General features: G+C 36.7%; 1 protein-coding gene across 2 annotated transcripts in view; it reads right to left on the bottom strand.

The window, feature by feature from the left end:
• MXI1 (MAX interactor 1, dimerization protein) overlaps positions 1 to 21,644 on the bottom strand; it is an 81,764-nt gene that overhangs the window by 33,239 nt on the left and 26,881 nt on the right. For both annotated transcript variants that reach the window (XM_059398542.1, XM_059398543.1), the window contains exon 3: positions 4,133 to 4,162. In XM_059398542.1, coding sequence (XP_059254525.1) covers positions 4,133 to 4,162 — 30 coding nt within the window. The remainder of the gene's footprint in view (positions 1 to 4,132; positions 4,163 to 21,644) is intronic.

Raw genomic sequence — 21,644 nt, 5'->3', positions numbered from 1 at the left:
TACCATGAGCCTTTCCTCTGAGATGCGGGAGTATGGACCTCAACATTTGTCGGCTATTCTCTCCTTGAGGCCAGAACCAGGGCTTCAACAATCATAGGGCTTTGGGATAGCCTTAATTTGGAATTCTTCTGTTAATCACTAACAATTTAAAATCATCTACATTAATTCTCATTGCTTTGCTGCAATAATAAACACTAACTCAGAGCAGCTTTATATGCAAGATATTAAACCAAGTAAAAAAAAAGTAACTCCTGACATAATATATCATATGTAAAGTGGCAAAATCTCAAGAATATGAATTACTTTAGGAATATCTTCTCAGAATGAAGACAAAATCAAATTACCCTTTTGATAGTGAATTACTTTCCTCATGTAAATTCACACTCAAAAGCAAATGAAAGGCAAATCCAGGTTAACTTTTTTCTTTAATGTATCAAATAAAAATGTTGTCTAGGTCCGGTGCAGGGGAGGAGAACCATTGAATAGAACAGGTGGGGGCTTAAAAAGGTAATAACAATACAGATGTAAATTTTAAAAGTATTCCTGTGCTGCCTTCTTGCTATTTGACTAAAACACCTCCTTCACTTTAAATCATCCTGTGTTTACCAATATTTGTATTTTTTGCTAGATCACAGCCTCTAACTTTTCAGAAGTAGAGTGCAGGTTATTAAATTGGATTCTTCCTTTGGCACTCACCTTCTGACACATTCCACTAAGGTTGAGATTTATTTATATGGATAACTACCCCTTTTAAAAACAAATGCATCTAGGAAAGATTAATTCTATATTACCTTTCAATTAAGCCTCAAGGAAGAGAGGAAAGGGAGAAAGAAGAAAACAGAAGAGGACGAGAGAATCATGTCTTAAGGGAGGTAGGGTGGGAAATCAGCCAGAGAGTCTTAGACCTGGGGCACCTGGGTGGCTTAGTTGGTTAAGCGTCTGCCTTTGGGCTCAGGTCCTGATCTAAGGGTCCTGATCCCAGAGTCCTGGGATCGAGCCCCACATGGGGCTCCCTGATCATCGGGGAGTCTGCTTCTCCCTCTGCTTCTGCACACTCCTTCTGTCTTTGTCTCCCTCAAGTAAATAAATATAGAATCTTTAAAAAAAAGAAGAGAGAGAGTCTTTGACCTAAGTAAATAAAATGGGAAAAAATGCCTTCACTGGAGACACTGGCGTTCATATAATATCCAGCAAAAGCTGCATGTTATACCTGTGCCACAGACAGATGCTATATTAAACAACTTTAGGACATATCAAAGTAATAATATGGGTGATAAAGTTATCAAGAAGTCAGAATTGATACATGGAATGCATTAAATAAAATTTACTCAAAGACTTAATAAGCTCCATTCTAAACAGTTTACTGAAGAGTCTCTTCAGTGTTAAAGGTTTTTGCCAGCTTTCCAATGAGGGTCTCCCAAGGACTACATTCAGGTGGGTGAAATAATTATGAAAGCCACGTGTTTATCAGTATTTAAAATATGTGGTCCAATATATACTCTATGCTCTAATTTAAAATACAATATAAGGGGGGCACCTGGGTGGCTCAGTGGTTTAAAGCCTCTGCCTTCGGCTCGGGTCATGATCCCAGGGTCCGGGGATCGAGCCCCGCATCGGGTTCTCTGCTTAGCAGGGAGCCTGCTTCCTTTCCTCTCTCTCTCTGTCTCTCTGCCTCCCCGTGATTTCTGTCTGTCAAAATAAACAAAATCTTTAAAATACAATATAAGGTTTTAATTTTAGAATCCTCAGAGCTGTCACTTCTTAGTGTCTTTGCCATGTTTAAACTAGCCAGCTACTTCCTTTAACACACCAGAAATAAAAGGCAGAGAAGAGATTCTTTAAAATGAAAGGTGGGGGGGGGGGGGGGGGGGGGGGGGGCCTGGGTGGCTCAGTCGTTAAGCGTCCGCCTTTGGCTCAGGTCATCAAGCCCCGTGTTGGGCTCCCTGCTCAGTGGGGAGTCTGCTTCTCCCACTCCCACTCCCCTTGTTTGTGTTCTCTCTGTAAAATAAATAAAAATCTTTAACATAAATAAATAAATAAGATGTAAGGTTTGCCAAACTGCTTTGCCACAAAGCAGTTTTTTACGAAACCACTTAACTTTGCTCCAGTTTTAATACTGCTTCACTCAATATTATGCTTCTATCAACTATAAATGCATCAAATGCTAGGTACTGAGGTTACAAAACTGTACAAAACAGAATCTCTCGGGATGCCTGGGTGGCTCAGTCAATTAAGCATCTGCCTTAGGCTCAGGTCATGTTCCCAGGATCCTGGGATCCAGTCCCAAATCACCAAGTTCCTTGCTCAGTGGGGAGCCTGCTTTCCCCCTCTGGCAGCTCCCGCCACTTGTGCTCTCTCTCTCTCTGACAAATAAAATCTTAAAAGAAAAAAAAGAAAGAATCTCTCCCTTTGAAGCAGCCGTAGTTATTCAGCAGAAAGAGACATATGAACGGATAATTGCAATACTACCTGAGTAAGTTTTACAACAAGAGAGATGAACACAGCATTGTTCAAACACAGTAGTAAAAGCCACTAAGTCAGCCTGGAGAACTATGCAGAGACTGTTAAGGAGGATTTGACATTTAAATTCATCTGCAGTGAGGTAGTTAGGTTAGTCAATCTGTAAAGTCCCTTCTATTTAAAAAAAAAGGTAGGACAAAAAAATTGAAGGTCATGGAAATCTTGTTTGTCAAAAACGGCTGATGCAGATTATTTCAGTTCGTTGTTTATTAATCTAATCTCTGTATCAAAAACAAAATATTGTACTCATACAATCCTCATCTTCTCTCCCAAACTTGTCCTCTTCCTACATTCCCTTTCTTGGTAAATAGTAATACTATCTAAAACTTAACCTTCCATGGTCAACTAACCACCAATTTCTACTGATTCTACTCCCCAGAGTCTCTTTTTTCTACTTCTATCTCCAGTAATTCCCATCATCCCTTACATTGGAAGCTTCCAATAGCTTCCAAAAGAGTTTTCTTGCCTCTGAGATTCCTTCTCCCAATCAACCAAGTGTTCACATTATGGCCAAAATAATTTTCCAAAGGAAAATTTTACAAATCTGATCACATAACAACCCATCTTAAAAATCACTGAACTGGGGGCGCCTGGGTGGCTTAGTGGGTTAAGCCTCTGCCTTCCGCTCAGGTCATGATCTCAGGGTCCTGGGATCGAGCCCCACATCGGGCTCTCTGCTCAGCAGGGAACCTACTTCCTCCTCTCTCTCTCTGCCTGTCTCTCTGCCTCCTTGTGTTCTCTGTCAAATAAATAAATAAAATCTTTAAAAAAAAAAAAAATCACTGAACTGCTTCCCATTGTTCTCAGAAGCAGCCCAAACTCTTCAGCATAGTTGTCAATATCTGGCTTGGCTTACACCCTGCTACAATCTTCAATATAGTACTCATACTGAGTGTCTTGGAGTTTTCTCAATATACCATACTCACTCACCATCCTCTGTAGAGCCTTCCAAAACTCCCTCAAAAGAAAATCAGATGACTCTCCAAAGCAATCTTTCAGCACCTTCTGCTTCTCCATTACCGTACTCACCACACTATACAGTATTTTAATTACCTGTCTGTCTCCCCGAGGAAGCTGTAAGCTCCTCAAGGACAAAAACTACATCACACATTCTTGTATTTCTTATCTAAAGCAGTATGCTTGCCTGGCACTGACATATACTTCATGCTCAATAAAGATTAGTTGAATGGATGATGAATAAATGAACAAATGAATGAAGAAACTGCAAAGAAAGAGACATCCAATGACCGACAATTTGTCCTAATATTTAATAGCTACACTTACAGAAACCTTTATTCTGTCTACCTATAGCATGACCATATTTAAATCATAAGCCTTTCCCAGTTAACTTGTTTTCAGAAACATAAAGAAAGGTGGCTACACCATAAACTCAAAATTCAAATGAGCTTAAGATTTACGGATGTCCTCCAGTTTAGACAGTATAAACATACTACTTAAGTCTTTTTTTAATACATATATACCAGAATCACGATATCCTATACATTTAAAAAATAAAAATATAACTACATACATGCTATTACATTATTTTCATAGGTAAAACACTGAGTTTGCTTTTTAACGTAAATGAAAGCTGCACTCATCACTGACTCACCGATTCTTTTCCAGCTCATTGTGTGTAGACCTAAAAGGAAAACAAAAAAGACCATTTAGCCACTTGCTGCTAAGGCTATGGAAAGGGGGATTAGTTACTGCTATACCACACCCAGCAAATTCCTTTAACAATGCAATATATAGTCAGACTTCTACAATCTCACTCATCAGGAAGAAACAGTCTACATTCAATAGAACTATTTATTTGGATATGGGGTCTTCAGCTAACAACTAACTCTTCTGACACTGGTGTTTCGCTCTTATTTTAATAAAATTAATCCTAGCACATGTTCTCTTGCCTACTTCTAATAACCTACATTTTGTTTATTTGTAGATTTTTAATTTAAACATTATCCCATTTTTGTTTAAAAAGAAAAATGTACTTCTATGTCCTCTTCTACCTCTACTTAGTAACTCCGAAACAGAGGGAGAAAAACGTCTTGGCTAGCACAGAAGCCTACAGGTTTGCCTTACTGCTAAGTGATACAAATTCAAGCTTTCCTGCCATTTGTGTAAAACAAAGTTATACAATGAAGGAAATAATATAAATAAAAGAAAATACATTAACAAAATCAAGAAACACACTTTTAAAAGACTGGGAGGATACGCCCCAAAATGCTAATAATGGTTATTTTCTTTTGGGGACTATTTTTCATTTTGCTTATCAGTATTTGTTATAATAATACTCATCATCTACTGAACAAGTATAGTGTCTGCTAAACAGTGTATTAAGCAGTTAACATACAATATTTCATTTTATCCCCAAACAACTCTTGTTTTCTAAGTAAGCTCATTGTGTGTAGACCTAAAGGAAAACAAAAAAGACTTATATGCTTCCTTACATAAGATCTCTGAGCCTCTGAGAACCTCTGAGAGGTCGAGACATGCTCTTGTCCCCAGAGTAGAAGTAGTAGCTTTGATTTAAGCCCAGGTCTCTCTTACTCCAAAACCCAAATTCTTTTTTTTTTTTTAAGTTTTTATTTATTTATTTGAGAGAAAGAGAAAGCACGAGCAGCAGGAGGGGCAGAGGGACAGAGAGAGTGATAAGTAGATTTTGCACTGAGCAAGAAGCCCAATGGGGGGTTTAATCCCGGGACTCTAGGATCATGACCTGAGCCAAAGGCAGACACTTATCGGAGTGAGCCACCCAAATGCCCCAAAACCCAAATTCTTTTTTTTTAATTTTTTAAATTTTTAATTTTTTTAAAGAATTATTTATTTATTTGACAGAGATCACAAGCAGGCAGAGAGGCAGGCAGAGAGAGGGGGAAGCAGGCTCCCTGCTGAGCAGAGAGCCCAGTACAGGGCTCCATCCCAGGACTCCTAGGTCATGACCTGAGCCGAAGGCAGAGGCTTAACCCACTCAGCCACCCAGGTGCCCCCAAATTCTTTTTTTTTTTTTAATTAACATATAATGTATTATTTGCTTCAGGGGTACAGGTCTGTGAATCATCAATCTCAAAATCCAAATTCTTAACTACATGGTGAAGAGAGGTTAGAACACAGAGGCTAAGGCCAGACTGCTGGGGTCAAATAGTGTGTGGCCTAAAGTGCCTTCATTTCTCTGTGCTCAGTTTCCTCATCTGTAAAATAGGAAAACTGACAGTATGTGTCCTCACGTGATTGTTATGAGGAATAAACAACTTTATACTGAAGAGCAAAATAACAAAGTCTAAAGTTAGCTATTATTAGAATTATGTTACAAGTTCTCTTAAATGAACATGTACTACTTTTATAATAATTTAGCATTAACAATAATAGTAATTTTATATAAGAGAATTTAAGTTCCTGTCACCAGAACTAAAACTTTACTCATTTAATATATCCTGGTTAATTTCAAATGTTTTCAGAATATCACATTACTAATAACTTTAATCTGATTATTATTCCAGTGGATATTTAAAAATTATATTTCTAAACTTTAACAATAGGAGTGTCTTTGTCAGTCTTATAATTTGTAGAAATTTTACCCACTGTTTTAGTTCAATAGCCAAAAGCCTTCTTTGAGTTATTGTACCCTGTCCACTTTTTGCTTTCTTAATGGTATCGTAAGGTCCAAGTGACACAGGATGAAAAAGACTAACGTTCATTTTCAAGAGATTGTCTTAATAAAAGAATTTCTCCCTTAAAAGGTTAAAAAAAAAGAAAAAAAAAGAAATTTTTAAGATGCTTCAAGAGTTCAGCCAAATGAACAGCAAGGATATGCATAATTCAGATGAAAGAAATCATAAAAACACAGAACTTCCAGTTTAACAGACCCAAGAGCTCAAAACCTAATAAATAAATTACAACCAAATCTCTATCACTACATAATTATTTATAAAAACTTTTTTTTTTAAGATTTTATTTATTTATTTGACAGAGAGAGATCACAATAGGCAGAAAGGCAGGCAGAGAGAGGGGGAAGCAGGCTCCCTGCTGAGCAGAGAGCCCAATGCAGGGCTCGATCCCAGGACCCTGGGATCATGACCTGAGCCAAAAGCAGAGGCTTTAACCCACTGAGCCACCCAGGCGCCCCTGAAAACTTTTTTTTAAGATTTTATTTATTTCTTTGACAGAGAGAGAGAGATCAGAAGTGCAGAGGTAGAGGGGGAAGCAGGCTTCCCTGTTGAGCAAAGAGCCCAATGTGGGGCTCTATCCCAGGACCCTGAGATCATGACCTGACCAGAAGGCAGAGGCTTAACCCACTGAGCCCGACCCAGGCACCCCTTATTTATAAAAATGTTTAAGTTCTTTTTTGTCAAAGTAAACCAGTAAATCAGAAGAGGAAAAAGACATATCTTAAACAGGTTTAAAATAAAAAATATTGTTCAAAATTTGAATGGGTATTCAATATAAAATTTCCCAACCCCTCATAGTAAGTTTTGCTTTAATTGCCTTTATCTGAAGAAAACTTAGAACAAGTGAAACAAACAATGGAATACTAAAGTAAGTAATAACGGAAACAATCTATTTAGAGAGAGGTAGACTATTTACCATTAACTTTTTCTAAACAGTTTGGAAATCCCACACATGACCATAAATACAAAAGAATATATACATCCAAAGACAACCAACTGTTGAATTTCAATATTGTATTAAGCTTATTATCAAAGCTAGCACCAAAAGAACATAATCTGACCCACTGCTGTGAACAAAATTAAAACAGCAGGTTCTACCCCTCTCTCTCAGCCTTTTATTTATCTCCTTTCTAAAAAAATATAAAATAGCCAAGAATATGAACTTTTCCACCAAACCAATAATTACATGTCATATTTAGTTATACCATTTGTAACATTTAACAACATTTTCAAATACGAAGAAATAAAAATGATCATGTATGTAATAATCTTTACCGTACTGTCATGATCTTCCAATTAAAAAAAAAATGCATCAGTAGTACTTCTATTTTGATGGCTTTTGTACCTGTCATCTCAAGTCAACAAATACTTTGCTTCTTTAAGACTGTCTTAGGCTACAGGGCATCAAAGATAGTCTCTAGTTGATAAATTTAAGACATGTATAAGAATAATTATAATTCAAGGCAAAATAAATATATGAAGAAAAGTACAAAGTATTGTGGGAGTTTAAAGTAGGCAGAATTCACTTCCAAATGTGGCTTTCAGGGTAAATTTTAGGAAAAGGTAGCATTTGGTATGAATCTTAAATGATGACTATTTGCTACTAGTAGAGGCTGGACCTGGAAGGGAGAGGACGTACCAAGTGGAAAGGAGCGTAAATAAAGCAGCACAGCTGGCCCACTACTATATGGTCAACTAATTTTCAACAAAGCAGGGAAGAATACCCAATGGAAAAAAGACCTTACAACAAATGGTGCTGGGAAAACTGAACAGCAACACACAAAAGAATGAAACTGGATCATTTTCTTACACCATGCACAATAATAAATACAAAATGTATGAAAGGACTAAATATGAGACAGGAAACCATCAAAATCCGACAAGAGAACACAGGCAGTAACCTCTCTGACATCAGCCATAACAACTTCTTAAGTCTCCTGAGGCAAGGGAAACAAAAGCAAAAATAAAATACTAGGACTTCATCAAGATAAAAAGCTCTTTATCTTCATCAAGATAAAAAGTACAGCAAAGGAAACAAAAGTTAACCTTTGGAATGGGAGAAGATATTTGGAAGTGACATATCTGATAAAGGGTTAGTATCCAAAATACATAAAGAACTTCTAAAACTCAATACCCAGAAAACAATTCAGTTTAAAAAAAAATGAGCAGAAAACATGAACATTCTTCCAAAGAAGACATACAGATGGCCAGCAGACACGTGAAAAGATGCTCAAACACCATTCATCATCAGGGAACTGCAAATCAAAAACTACAATGAGGTATCACCTCACACCAGTCAGAAAGGCTAAAATTAACAGCACAACAGATCTTGGCAAAGACACAGAGAAAGGGGAACCCTCTTACATTGTTGGTGGGAATGCAACCAGTGCAGCCACTCTGGAAAACAGTATGGAGGTTCTTCAAAAAGTTAAAAATAGAACTAACCTATGATCCAGCAATTGCTGGGTATTTACCCAAAGGATACAAAAATACTGATTCCAAGGGGCACATGAATCCCGATGTTTATAGCAGCATTTTCCACAACAGCCAAACTATGGAAAGAGCCCAAATGTTCATCAACTGATGAATGAATAAAGAAGTTATGGTATATGTATACAATGGATTGTTACTCACCAATAAAAAAAGACTGAAATAGTTCATTTGCAATGATGTGAATGGGCCTAGATAGTATTATACTAAAAGAAACAACTCAGAGAAAAGTAAATACCATATAATTTCACTCTCAGATGTGGAATTTAAGAAACAGAACAGATGAACATGGTGGGGAAAAAAGAGTGAGGCAAACCATAAAACAGACTCTTAACTACTGAAAACAAACTGAGGGTTGCTGGAGGGGAGGTGATAGGGTGATGGGTTAAATCAGTGATGGATATTAAGAAGGGTACTTGTGGGAGCACCTGGGTGGCTCAGTAGGTAAAGCCCCTGCCTTTGGTCAGGTCATGATCTCAGGGTCCTCAGATCGAGCCCCATATCAGGCTCTCTGCTCAGCAGGGAGCCTGCTTCCCCTCCTCTCTCTGCCTGTCTCTCTGCCTACTTGTGATCTCTCTCTCTGTCAAATAAATAAATAAAATCTTTAAAAAAAAAAAAAAAAAGGAGGGTACTTGTGATAAGCACTTGGTGTTCTCTGTAAGTGATGAAGTGATGAATCATTAAATCCTACACCTGAAACCTGTATGCTAACTAACTGAAATTTAAATAAAAACTTGGAAAATAAATAATATAAATAAGCAGGGCTATGAAGTCCAAAGCAAAACCAGAGAACAACAATGTATAGGTCATGAAGATCTGTGGTTTTAGAGGAAAAAAGTCCTGAGTCTTAACTCTATCACTCACATTAGCTGTATGATTTGAAACAAATTACTTAACCTCTCTGATTAACAGTTTCCTCATTTGTAAAACAAATAATAACATGTGGCTTGGCTGGATTACTGTGAGAATGAGAGGAAAATATGTAAAAGCATCTAACACATAATAAACATTCAGTAAATGTTTTAGTCATTGCAACTACACTTAATATTTTTAATAAAACTAAAAATATACTACCTAAAACAATTAAGTATATACTACATGAGGCAATAAATTGATACATTCTCAACAACACTTGAGATTAGCCTGGAAATAAACAAACAACCATAATGATGAAAAAAGAAACTGAAAGAAAAGAGAAGTATTTCGGTCATTTAGTCAGCTGTGAAAACAGTACAAGGTTAGGGTCTGAGAGAGAGAGAGAGATGACTAATTACATGTACATGAAGAAAATGATGATACAAATAGTGCTGACAACAAAGGAGTATCACATACTAGTATACTCAGAAACAAACTTTTTGCTTCTCTGAGCCAATTATGTCCAACCAAATCCTTCGAATAACATACCATTGCGATATTCAATTATGGTAAGTTCTCTGTAAGGTTGAGATGTTCTAATAATCCATTGGGTTAGCCCACTTTTCTTCTCCAAATAAAATGCACCTCTGAAAGCAAACACTAATGAATTGTAGCCTTTCAGACACCCTTACTCTGAATTCTTAACAACTTCCAGGGACGGAGAAAAGACATTTCTATCATTTTATCAGTGAATCGCAGGTAATCTTTTTCACAAATAATATCCCTTTAAGGGAGACACGTTAAGGAATTCACTATTTGGGAGTCATTATTTCAACCAGATCTGTGACTTTTCACGGACTACAACATGGCTCTAATACATAAACTTTTAATTCTGTGGGGTGTAGTTTGGTGGCAGTCAATGCAATGAAGCAAAGAACTGACATGGAACAAAACCGTACAGTTTGGCTCAAGAGTAGTGCCACTGTGGAAGAAAACTAAAAGCCCCCATGCCCAGAATTAATACTCTTCCAGCAAAAGAAAAGACCTCTCTATCTTTGTTGAGTTAATGAGCAAGCCCCAAATTTGTTAACATTTTTGTTCCACTTGCGTTGTGAAATGAACATTGTCCTCCACATGATGAAAATAACACATTCTCTGAAGCTAAACACGTATCTTCTAATTGTATCCTAAAGTTTATATCTCCTTAACATATACTCAAAAGGCAAGAAAAACAGAAAACCTCAGCCACATCACAGGTGGGGTCTCTGAAGTATATACCTGAAGGGGGCTGATGAGAATACAGAATTTTTTATTGCCGGTGGTATAATACAGTGTTGAATAAAGTTTGAAAAACACTGTAATAGAAGATCATGCTAATTGCCAATAAAGTAATTCTTTTTTAAATTAAATTTTACTGAAGTATAATTAACATACAGTGTTAAATTAGTTTCAATACAACGTAATGATTCAACAATTCTACACATTCCTCAGCGCTCACCTGGTAAGTGTAGTGACTGAACAATATTATTACAATTTTACTGACTACATCCTCTATGTCATACTCTTCATCTTCAAGATGTATTTTTTAAAGATTTTATTTAAGTGTTTTAGAGAGAGAGAGAGCACACACATGCATGCACACTTTCGGGGGTAGGCGCAGAGGGAGGAGCAGACTCCTCGCTGAGCAGGGAGCCCGACAGGAGGCTTGATCCCAGGACCCCGAGATCATGACCAGAGCCAAGTGCAGACACTTAACCAACTGAGCCACCTAGGTGCTCCTCACCTTCATGACTTATTAAAGTAATTATTTCAAAAAGATAACTTTGTATATTTATTTCTATCAAAGGTACACATTTCTAAAAACCATTAAAAACCATAAACCTTGAACATTGCAGGCTTTTAGGAAACCTGCCTTATAAGGAATGTATTGCTTTTTTCTTAAGAATGACAAAAACATAATCACCCCAATAACTAAAGCCACAAAAAAGCAAGTGTCTAAAAAAGATACATAAGAATAACTACAATCAATAAAATTTCTCTCAAAACTTACATAACAAAACTGAATATATACAATCCTTATGACTCAGCATTTCCACTCGTTGGCAAATACCAAACTAATATATTTTCATCGATGGACATACAAAAGAATACTCATTCTTTTCATACTAGCCAAAAACTGGCAACAAACATCCATCAATAATGGAGTAAATAAACAAACTGTGAAGTACTCATACAATGTGAAACCACAGAGCACTGAAAATGGACTATTGTGCAAAAACATGGGTGAATCTTCCTAACTTGAACATAATGGTGAATGAAAAAAAGGCAGATACATGAAATATATACAGCATAATTCCATTCATACAAAGTGCAAAACTGGCAAAATTAATTTACAGTATCAAAAGCTAGAAAAGCTGGTTACTTCAGGGAAGGGATGACAGTGACTAGAAAGAGTCAAAGGGAAGAGTTTCTTTTATTTTTATTTTTTGAAGGTTTTATTTATTTATTTGACAGAGAAAGAACAAAACAAGCAGAGGGAAGGGCAGGAAGAGGGAGAGACAGAAGCAGGCTCCCCATGGAGCAGGGAGCCGGATGGGGGACTGGACCCCACGGCCCTGGGACCATAACCCAAGAAGGCAGTTGCTTAACTAACTGAGCCACCTGGACACCACCAGGGAAGAGTTTCTAAGAAGAGTCTGTTATATTTTATTTCTTTACCTTTGTGAAAATTCATCAAGCTGTACATTTAGAATTTGTATATTTTTCTGCATGTACATTTTCAATAAACAGGAAAAAAACCTTTTAATTGCATATGAACTGAATTCAGTAAAAAAAAAATTATTTTTTTTAAGACTTTATTTATTTATTTCACAGAGAGAGAGAGCGCACGTGCACGCACAAGCAGAGGGATTGGGAGAGGGAGAAGCAGGCTCCCCACTAAGCAGAGAGCCCTATGCGGCTGGATCCCAGGACCCTGGGATCATGACCCGAGCCAAAGGCAGACAGATGTTTAACCAACTGAGCCACCCAGGTGCCCCAACAATTCTTATTTCAAATATAGCAAACAACTAATTTAAGCCTCTGATAAATCTTTTGGCTCGCTACATAAGCATGCCTACGTCATTCACTTTGTAAAGCCTAATTTTCAATAAATTTATAACTATTAAAATTACACAGAGTAAGTTCTCTAAGAACTAAGAACTAAGTATGTTCTCTCTAAGCACAATGGAATTAAATTGGAAATCAAAAATAGTTAAGATAACTAGAAAAACAGTAATATTTGGAAGGTAAGCCACAAATCAAAAAACAAAATGCAGAGAAATTAGAAAATATTCTGAGTGAAAATAAAAACACAACATACCAAATTTGTTGGATGTAGCTAAAGCAACACTCATACAATAATGTTTAACTTTAAATTCTCCTATTAGAAAAAAAAAAAAGGTTAAAAATCAGTGGTCTAAGTTTTACCTTAAGAAGCTACAAAAAGGGGCGCCTGGGTAGCTCAATGGGTTAAGCCTCTGCCTTCGGCTCAGGTCATGATCTAGGGGTCCTGGGATCGAGCCTCACATCAGGTTCCCTGCTCAGTAGAGAGCCTGCTTCTCCTTCCCCCTCTGCTGCTCCCCCTGCTTGTGCTCTCTCATTCTGTGTCAAATAAATAAATAAAATCTTTTAAAAAAAGAGAAGAAGCTTCAAAAAGAAGAGCAAATTAAATAAGTCACAGGTTAAAGAACAGATCACAAAGAAATCAGAACATGTCTTCAGAAGGATGATAAAGAAAATGCAAGATATCAAAATTTGTTTGATGCAGCTAAAGCAGTATTTCAAGAGAAATGTTTAGCTTTAAATCCTTATGCTGGGGGTGGAGTCTAAATCAATGATCTGAGATTCCACTTTTAGAAGTTAGAAAAAGAAGCAAACTAAACTGAAAGAAGTTGAGCAATGGTTCTCAGCTATGCGCTATTTTGCTCACCAGCAGGTAACTGACAATGTCTGTAGACATTTTCAAATATTACAGTGAGGGGATCACTGGCATTTTGTGAGGAGAGGTCAAGGATGCTGCTAAAGACCCTATGATGATCAAAACAGTTATCTGCCCAAAATTGTCCATCGTGCTGAGGCTGAGAAACTCTGAAGTAGAGGAAAGAAATAATAAAGCCAAGAAGAGGAATAAAGAAAATAAGAAACAGGAAGCAACAGAGAATATCAATAACACCGAAAGTTGACTTTAAAAAAGCCAGTAAAATTGACAAACTTCTAAGACAAAAAAGACAAAAATTGACAAACTTCTAAGAAAAAAAAGACAAAAATTACTAATATAAACAAAGAAGTAATATCAGGATGAAAAAGTACACATCATTATAGATCCTATACACATTACAAGGATGATAAGAGAATATTATAAACTTTATGCCAATAAATTCAAACAACTTAGATGAAATGGACAAATTTCTTTTTTTTTTTTAAGATTTTATTTATTTATTTGACAGAGAGAGAGAGATCACAAGTAGGCAGAGAGCAGGCAGAGAGGTGGGGGGGCGGGGGAAGCAGGTTCCCTGCTAACCAGAGAGCCTGATGAGGGGCTCCATCCCAGGACCCTGGGATTATGACCTGAGCCGAAGGCAGAGGCTTAACCCACTGAGCCACCCAGGTGCCCCATGACTGCAATGATTTTTAAATAAAAACTCTGGAATGTGAGGCTCAGGTGACCTTCCTGGTTAGTAAATACATGAACATGCCAGGAAGGTAATGCATCTTGATTCCACAGGAAAATGACATAGAAGCTCCATGTTCACAACTCTCCCAGACTTTGCCCCATATTTCTCTTCATTTGGCTGGTCCTGATTTCTATTATTTATAATACAATTTGAAATCATAAGTATAGTGCCTTCCTGAGTTCTCTGAGGAGTTCTAGTGAATTATCAAACCTGAGGGGAGTAAGAACCCCTAAATCTGTAGCCAGTTAGTCAGAAATTAGCCAGTTAGTACAGCTGGCATTTATGGTGAGGACAGTCATGTTTAGAACTGCACCCTTGGGGCGCCTGGGTGGCTCAGTGGGTTAAAGCCTCTGCCTTCAGCTCAGGTCGTGATCCCAGGGTCCTGGGATCGAGCCCCAAGTTGGGCTCTCTGCTCTGCAGGGAGCCTGCTTCCTCCCCTCTCTCTCTCTCTCTGCCTGCCTCTCTGCCTGCTTGTGATTTCTCTCTGTCAAATAAATAAAATTTAAAAAAAAAAACAACACTGCACCCTTAAACTTGTGGACACGGTGCTAACTATGGGTGGCTGGTGTCAGTATCATATCACAAAATATACCATGACCACAAAGAGTTTATTCTAGGAATGCAAGACTAATTTAAGATTCAACAAAAATACCAGTCAATGTAACTGACTGCATTAACAGAATAATTTGAAAAATACAGTATAATCTCAATAAATGCAGAAACACATTTAACAAAATTCAGCATCTATTCATGATTTAAAAAAAAAAAAACCTCAGTAAATTAGGAAAGAAAGGAATTTCCTGAACCTGCGAAAAGGCATCTACAAAAAATACAACTATCATACTCAATGGTGAAAGAGAATCCAAGTTTTCTCAAGATTAAGAACAAGGAATAATTCACCCTCACCATTGCTCTTCAGCACCATATTAGAGGCCTCACCAATGAAATAAGGCAGAAAAAAGAAACATCATATACAATGGAAATGAAGAAGTAAAATATCTGTACTGCAAACAACATCACTTATTATCTATTTAGAAAATTCTAAGGAATATACAAATTATTAGAACTAATTTAAGAAATTCAACATCCATTTATAATAGCATCAAAGAGATGCTAAATACTAAATACTAAGTACTAAATACCTAAGGATAAATTTAACAAATTATATACATTCTGAAAAAATACAAAACATTGCTAAACTATGAAAACATCCAAATAATTGAGTAAATGAAGAGATATACCATGGTCATGAATCAGAAGATTCAAGATTGTTCAGATGTGTGAAGTCTCTCTAAATTAATCTACAGATTCAATACAATCCGAATCAAGATTCTAATGGGCTTTATTGTAGAAACTAACAAGGAGATTCTATAACATATGTTAAAGTGCAAAAGACCTAGAATAGGCAAAAGAAGTTCTGAAAAAGAAGAACCACACTGGAAGATCTATTGATTTCATGACTTATTTAAAAAAAAAAAAAAAAAAAGGGGGTGCCTGGGTGGCTCAGTCAGTTTAGGTGTCTGCCTTTGGCTCAGGTCATGATCTCTGGGTCCTGGGTCCTGCTCAGTGGGGAGTCAGCTTCTTGCTCTCTTTCTGCCCCCGCCCCCTGCTTTGTGTGTGTGTGCACGGTCTCTCTTGCTCTTTCACTCAAATAAAATCTTTAAAAAAAAAAAAAAAAAAACCCTAAGTAATGAAGACATTGTGGTTTTGGAATAAAAATAAATATTTTGGGGAAAAAAAAGGAAAGGAAAAAAAAATTTTGATCAATGGACCAATCATAGACTCACACATATGTGGTCAACTGATTTCCTACAAAGATCCTAAGGAAATTCAATGGAGAAAGTAGAGTCCAAAAAAAAAAAGTATATTTGCCAAAAAATGAACATTAGCCCTCACTTCACACCTTCTACAAAAATTAACTCTAAATGAGACTTAGATCTAAATATGAAACCTAAAACTATAAGACTGCCAGGGGAAAACAAGAGAAAATCTTTCATGATTTTGAATTATACAGAGATTTTTAGGACATTAGAATCACAAATAATAAAAGACAAACATTATAAACTGAACTTCATCAAAATATGCAACTTTGGTTCTTCAAAAGACACTGTTAAGAAAATGATAGAGGCAAACCCTACGTAGGAGAAAACATTTGCAAAACACATATGTAATAAAGAACTTGTATCCAGAATTTACAAAGAACTCTTTTTTTGAAAGTCTTTGTATATTTTAAATAAGTCTTTTATTTAGATGTTATTTATTTATTGGGGTGAGGTGGGGGGCAGAGGAGGGGAGAGGGTATTTCAAGCAGACTCTGTGCTGACGAGCCCCTTGACACCATCTGAGCTGAAACCAAGAATCTGATACTTGGCCGACTAAGCCATCCTGGTGCCCCCAGAATTTACAAAAGAACTATTTACAGACCAACAAGAAACAACTCAAAAGAAAAAAGGTAAAAAACATCATTAGATACTTCACCAAAGAAGATATATCAATAGCAAATAAGCCCATAGAAAGACGCTCAAGATCACTAGTTATAAGGAAAATGTTATCTAATCCACAAGTTATTCTGACACACCCACTAGAAAGGCTAAAATTTAAAAGACTGACAATACCATGTGCCAACCAGGTTGTGGGGTTACTGGAAGTCTCCTACACTGCTAGTCAGAATATAAAATGGTACATGGGGTGCCTGGGTGGCTCAGTGGGTTAAGGCCTCTGCCTTCGGCTCGGGTCACGGTCCCAGGGTCATGGGATCGAGCCTCAAATCGGGCTCTCTGCTCAGCAGGGAGCCTGCTTCCTCCTCTCTCTCTATGCCTGCCTCTCTGCCTACTTGTGATCTCCATCTGTCAAATAAATTAATAAAATCTTAAAAAAAAAAAAAGGATATAAAATAGTACAGATACTTTTGGGAATGCTTTGACAATTTCTTTATAAAGTTAAATATATATTTATTATATGACCTAGAAATTCCAATCCTAGGTATTTATCTAAGAAAAATGAAAACATACATCTACAAAAGAACTGTCCATGGAAGTACATGGAATCTTTACTTATAACAGCTAAAAACTATATACAACCTGAATGTCTATCAACTGGTGAATGGATAGACAAATTGTGGTAGATCCATACAATGGATTATTACTCAGCAATATAAAATATTGCTGAGTAATTATTATTATTAAATTATTACTCATAAATATAAAATTATTAAATTAAATTATTAAATTAAAATTATTAAATTATTACTCAGCAATATAAAAATATGAACTACTGAAACAGAAAAACTGAATCTCAAAAAACACTATGCTAAGTGAAAAGAGTTTGACACAAAAAGAGTATATACATGATTCCTCTTATATGAAACTCTAGAAATGGCAAAACTGCAGTGACAGAAAACATGTGAGAAGTTGCCAGGTCCAAGAGACAGAGATAGAAAACTGACTGGAGAGAAGCACGAAGTAATGTTTTGAGTTGATAAACATGCTCTTTATTATAATTTTGCTGGAGGCTGCATGACTGTATACATATGTCAAGTCACTGAATTATACACTAAAAACTGGGGAATTTTATTGTATGGAAATTATATCCAAATAAAACTTATTTTTCAAAAAAGTAATAAAACTCAGGGCACCTGGGTGGCTCAGTGGGTTAAAGCCTCTGCCTTCGGCTCAGGTCATGATCCCAGGGTCCTGGGATCAAGCCTCGCATTGGGCTCTCCGCTCAGCAGGGAGCCTCTCTCTCTCTCTGCCTGCCTCTCTGCCTACTTGTGATCTCTGTCTGTCAAATAAATAAATAAAATCTTTAAAAAAATAAAAAAATTAAATTAAATTTTAAAAAGTAATAGAGCTTATCCAGAAATTAAGGCAATAATCTACTGTACCATAAAGCACTCAAAAAATGAGAATAAAATGTCAATTCTTTATTGTGGGAGACTAATAATATAAATTACTAGAAAGAACATGATTTAAAAACCTCATTCTTTTGGGAAATATCTATATTTATGTGTACTTGAAAAAAAATTTCATTTCCGGCATACAATTAATCTGCTGTTAGTGAAGAGTAGAGTCAAGTCTTCATCTTCCATAACAGGAAATCAATAACATAACAGGAAATCAGATAATAAGCAGAATAAGTTTATTTAAAAAAAATTTTTTTAAAGATTTTATTTATTTGGAGAGAAAGAAATAGAGCAGGGGAGGGGCACAGGGAGGATTTCAAGCAGACCCTACACTAAGTACAGGGCCTGATGGGCTTGATCTCATGATGCTGAGATCATGACCTGAGCAGAAATTAAAAGTCAGATGCTTAACTGACTAAGCCACCCTATGACTCTCAGAATAAGCTTCTTATTTAGAAATAAGTAAGGAGGGGCACCTGGCTGGCTCAGCTGGAAAAGCCTGCATCTCTTGATCTCAGGGTCGTGAGGTCAAGCCCCATGTTAGGTGCAGAGATTACTTAAATAAGTAAAAACTTAGAAAAAAAAGAAAAGAGAAAAGGAGAAAAAAGGAAAAGAAAAGAAGTAAGAAAGCAAACAGCCAATGAACTGCGAGATCACTGAAGTGGTGGCCTCTAGGAAGTAGAAACTGGAAGGGGAAAGATGAGGCAGAGGAATGTTAATCTTCTTCTTTATAAGTCATTTAGTATAAGCGGAGTCGTACAACTATATACATCTCCTACTTTTTTTTTTGAAATGTTAAGAATTTAAAATAAAAAATAACTACTTCACTTTCTAATCTTAGTAGTGCCAGAAATTAAGAAGTATCTAATACATACTAAAGTTACACATTACTCATGAAATCATCACTTTTTAGGTGAGAGAATAATGTTAAAAACCAGAGAGAATTTTGAAAATTAAAATTATTGCTCTTAAGCATACTTCCAAAAGTTAAAACAGGACATTTAATTTTGATAACACATAATATATGATAACACAGAGCAACATTCTAAAAATCTTTAAAAATGTAGAAAGTCAGGGCGCCTGGGTGGCTCAGTGGGTTAAAGCCTTTGCCTTCGGCTCAAGTCATGATCCCAGGGTCCTGGGATCAAGCCCCGCATCGGGCTCTCTGCTCAGCGGGGAGCCTGCTTCCCCCTCTCTCTCTGCCTACTTGTGATCTCTGTCAAGTAAATAAATACTTTTTTAAAATAAATAATAAAAATACAGAAAGTATCAGTGATTTCCTAAATCTCTTGACTTCCAAATTATAATTTGATATTTTAGGATAGGGTCAGGCATGAAATAAATATTCAGGGGTGCCTGGGTGGCTCAGTGGGTTAAGCCTCTGCCTTCCTCTCAGGTCATGATCTCAGGGTCCTGGGAATCGAGCCCCACATCAGGCTCTCTGCTCAGCCCCGCCCCCGCCTCTCTGCCTACTTGTGATCTCTGTCAAATAAATAAAAATCTTAAAAAAAAAAAAAAAAAAAGACAGTAGCCTTTTAAATATTCAATAGGTACTTTTCAGGGAAAATAAATGAACGGTACCATAATTAGCAGCATTAATTCTATAAATATAAAGTCCATTTTTCTAAAGATCCCAAGCTTTATTGTTAATATGTCCCACTCTTCCCTATAGTACTAGAAGCAGACGCACAGAGATGTTACACATGTATTTCAAATTATCTTTTTTTTTTTTAAAGATTTTATTTATTTATTTGATAGAGAGAGATCGCAGGTAGGCAGAGAGAGAGAGAGGAGGAAGAAGGCTCCCTGAGGAGCAGAGAGCCAGATGCGGGGCTTGATCCCATGACCCTGGGATCATGACCTCAGCCGAAGGCAGACGCTTTAACCCACTGAGCCACCCAGGCGCCCCTATTTCAAAGAATCTTAATGTCTAAGGCAAGTACATCATACAGAAAACAGATTCTCAAAGGAAGTAAGGGAGGAGAGGCTGCCGGGGTAGCTGAATCTCCTTGCTTTGCTAGCTGCAGAATGGAGGAGGTATCTTTTTCCAACCAGCTACACTCCCTACTCCTAACCCCATAATGGTTCATTTCAAGTTCTGAAGGCCTCATTGTCTAATATTCGTTCATTCCACCTTTAGTTCTTTCAAGCATCCATCACACATTCAAGACTCTTCTTATCTTACTGCAATAAACAGCAACAGGCAATTTTTTTTAATGATTTTACTGAGGTATAATTTGCATACTATAAAATTCACCCTGGGGTGCCTGGGTGGCTTAGTGGTTTAAAGCCTGTCTCAGGATCCTGGGATCACGACAGGCATCGGGCTCTCTGCTCGGCGGGGAGCCTGCGTCCTCCTCTCTCTCTGCCTGTCTCTCTGCCTGCCTATGATCTCTGTCAGATAAATAAATAAAATCTTTAAAAAAAATAAAATAAAATTCACCCATTTTAAGGGTACAGTTCAATGAACTTCAGTAAATTTATACAGTTGCATAACCTTTACCACAATCCAGTTTTAGGAAACTTCCATCACCCCAAAAATTCCTTCATGTGAACATGCAGAATAGGACACCCTCACTTCCCAGGACAGTACCTCACGCTTGTTACACTCTACCATTAACATCCAAGTTATTTACCACATTTATGAAAATGGCCAACAACATGAAACAGATACTCATACTTAATAAGTTAATATTAAATTCTTACTGATACTTAAATGTTTACAGAATAAAAGAAACATGTTACACAGCTGTTCTAATATAGGCTTCAACTTCAATGTTAAAAACACGAACACACCTTTGTCTCCAGTAAGCATATCTGCCACAAATAAACTGACAATGAGAATAATGATATTAAACACCCCAAGATCAACTTCATACAAAGCAGTCAATTTGTTTTCTATCCAAGTTAGAAGTCTGAATTTTAAATTGTAACTTCTGTGCACTGACAGCAAAGACTACAGAAAGCAATCCTAGCAGATTCAGTATTAACAAAAATAAATTGTACAGAGTTTTTGTGAAATATGAAGATCACTTTTTTTCTGTTGTTCATGGTGAAGATACATACTCCCATACAAGATTATGGTAATCAAAATTAAAAACCTCAAAATTTACATTTCTTCTAATACCAAGACGAACTTACTACATTTTACCCTCTAGTTTCTTATCGCATAAGAAAGTTATTTACAGTTCCTTGAAGAGAATCCTAACTGTCCCTGTCTAATCAAAATAAGAATAAAGGAAAATCAGTTGTTTTATCAAAATACATTGACTGAGACTAAAATTACACTCTTTGGGTGTCTGAGTGGCTCAGTCAGTTACGTGCCTCCCTTTGGCTCAGGTCCTGATCCCAGGTTCCTAGGATCAAGTCTTGCATCAGGCTCCCTGCTCCATGGGTAGCCTGCTTCTCCCTTTGCCTCTGACTCTCTGTTTCTCATGAGTAAACAAAGAAAATCTTTAAAAATGAATAAATAAAATAAAATTATGTCCTTCT

Source organism: Mustela nigripes, chromosome 4 (assembly GCF_022355385.1).
Source record: "Mustela nigripes isolate SB6536 chromosome 4, MUSNIG.SB6536, whole genome shotgun sequence".
NCBI classification, from domain to species: domain Eukaryota; kingdom Metazoa; phylum Chordata; class Mammalia; order Carnivora; family Mustelidae; genus Mustela; species Mustela nigripes.
This window is presented reverse-complemented; position numbering and strand designations above follow the sequence as displayed.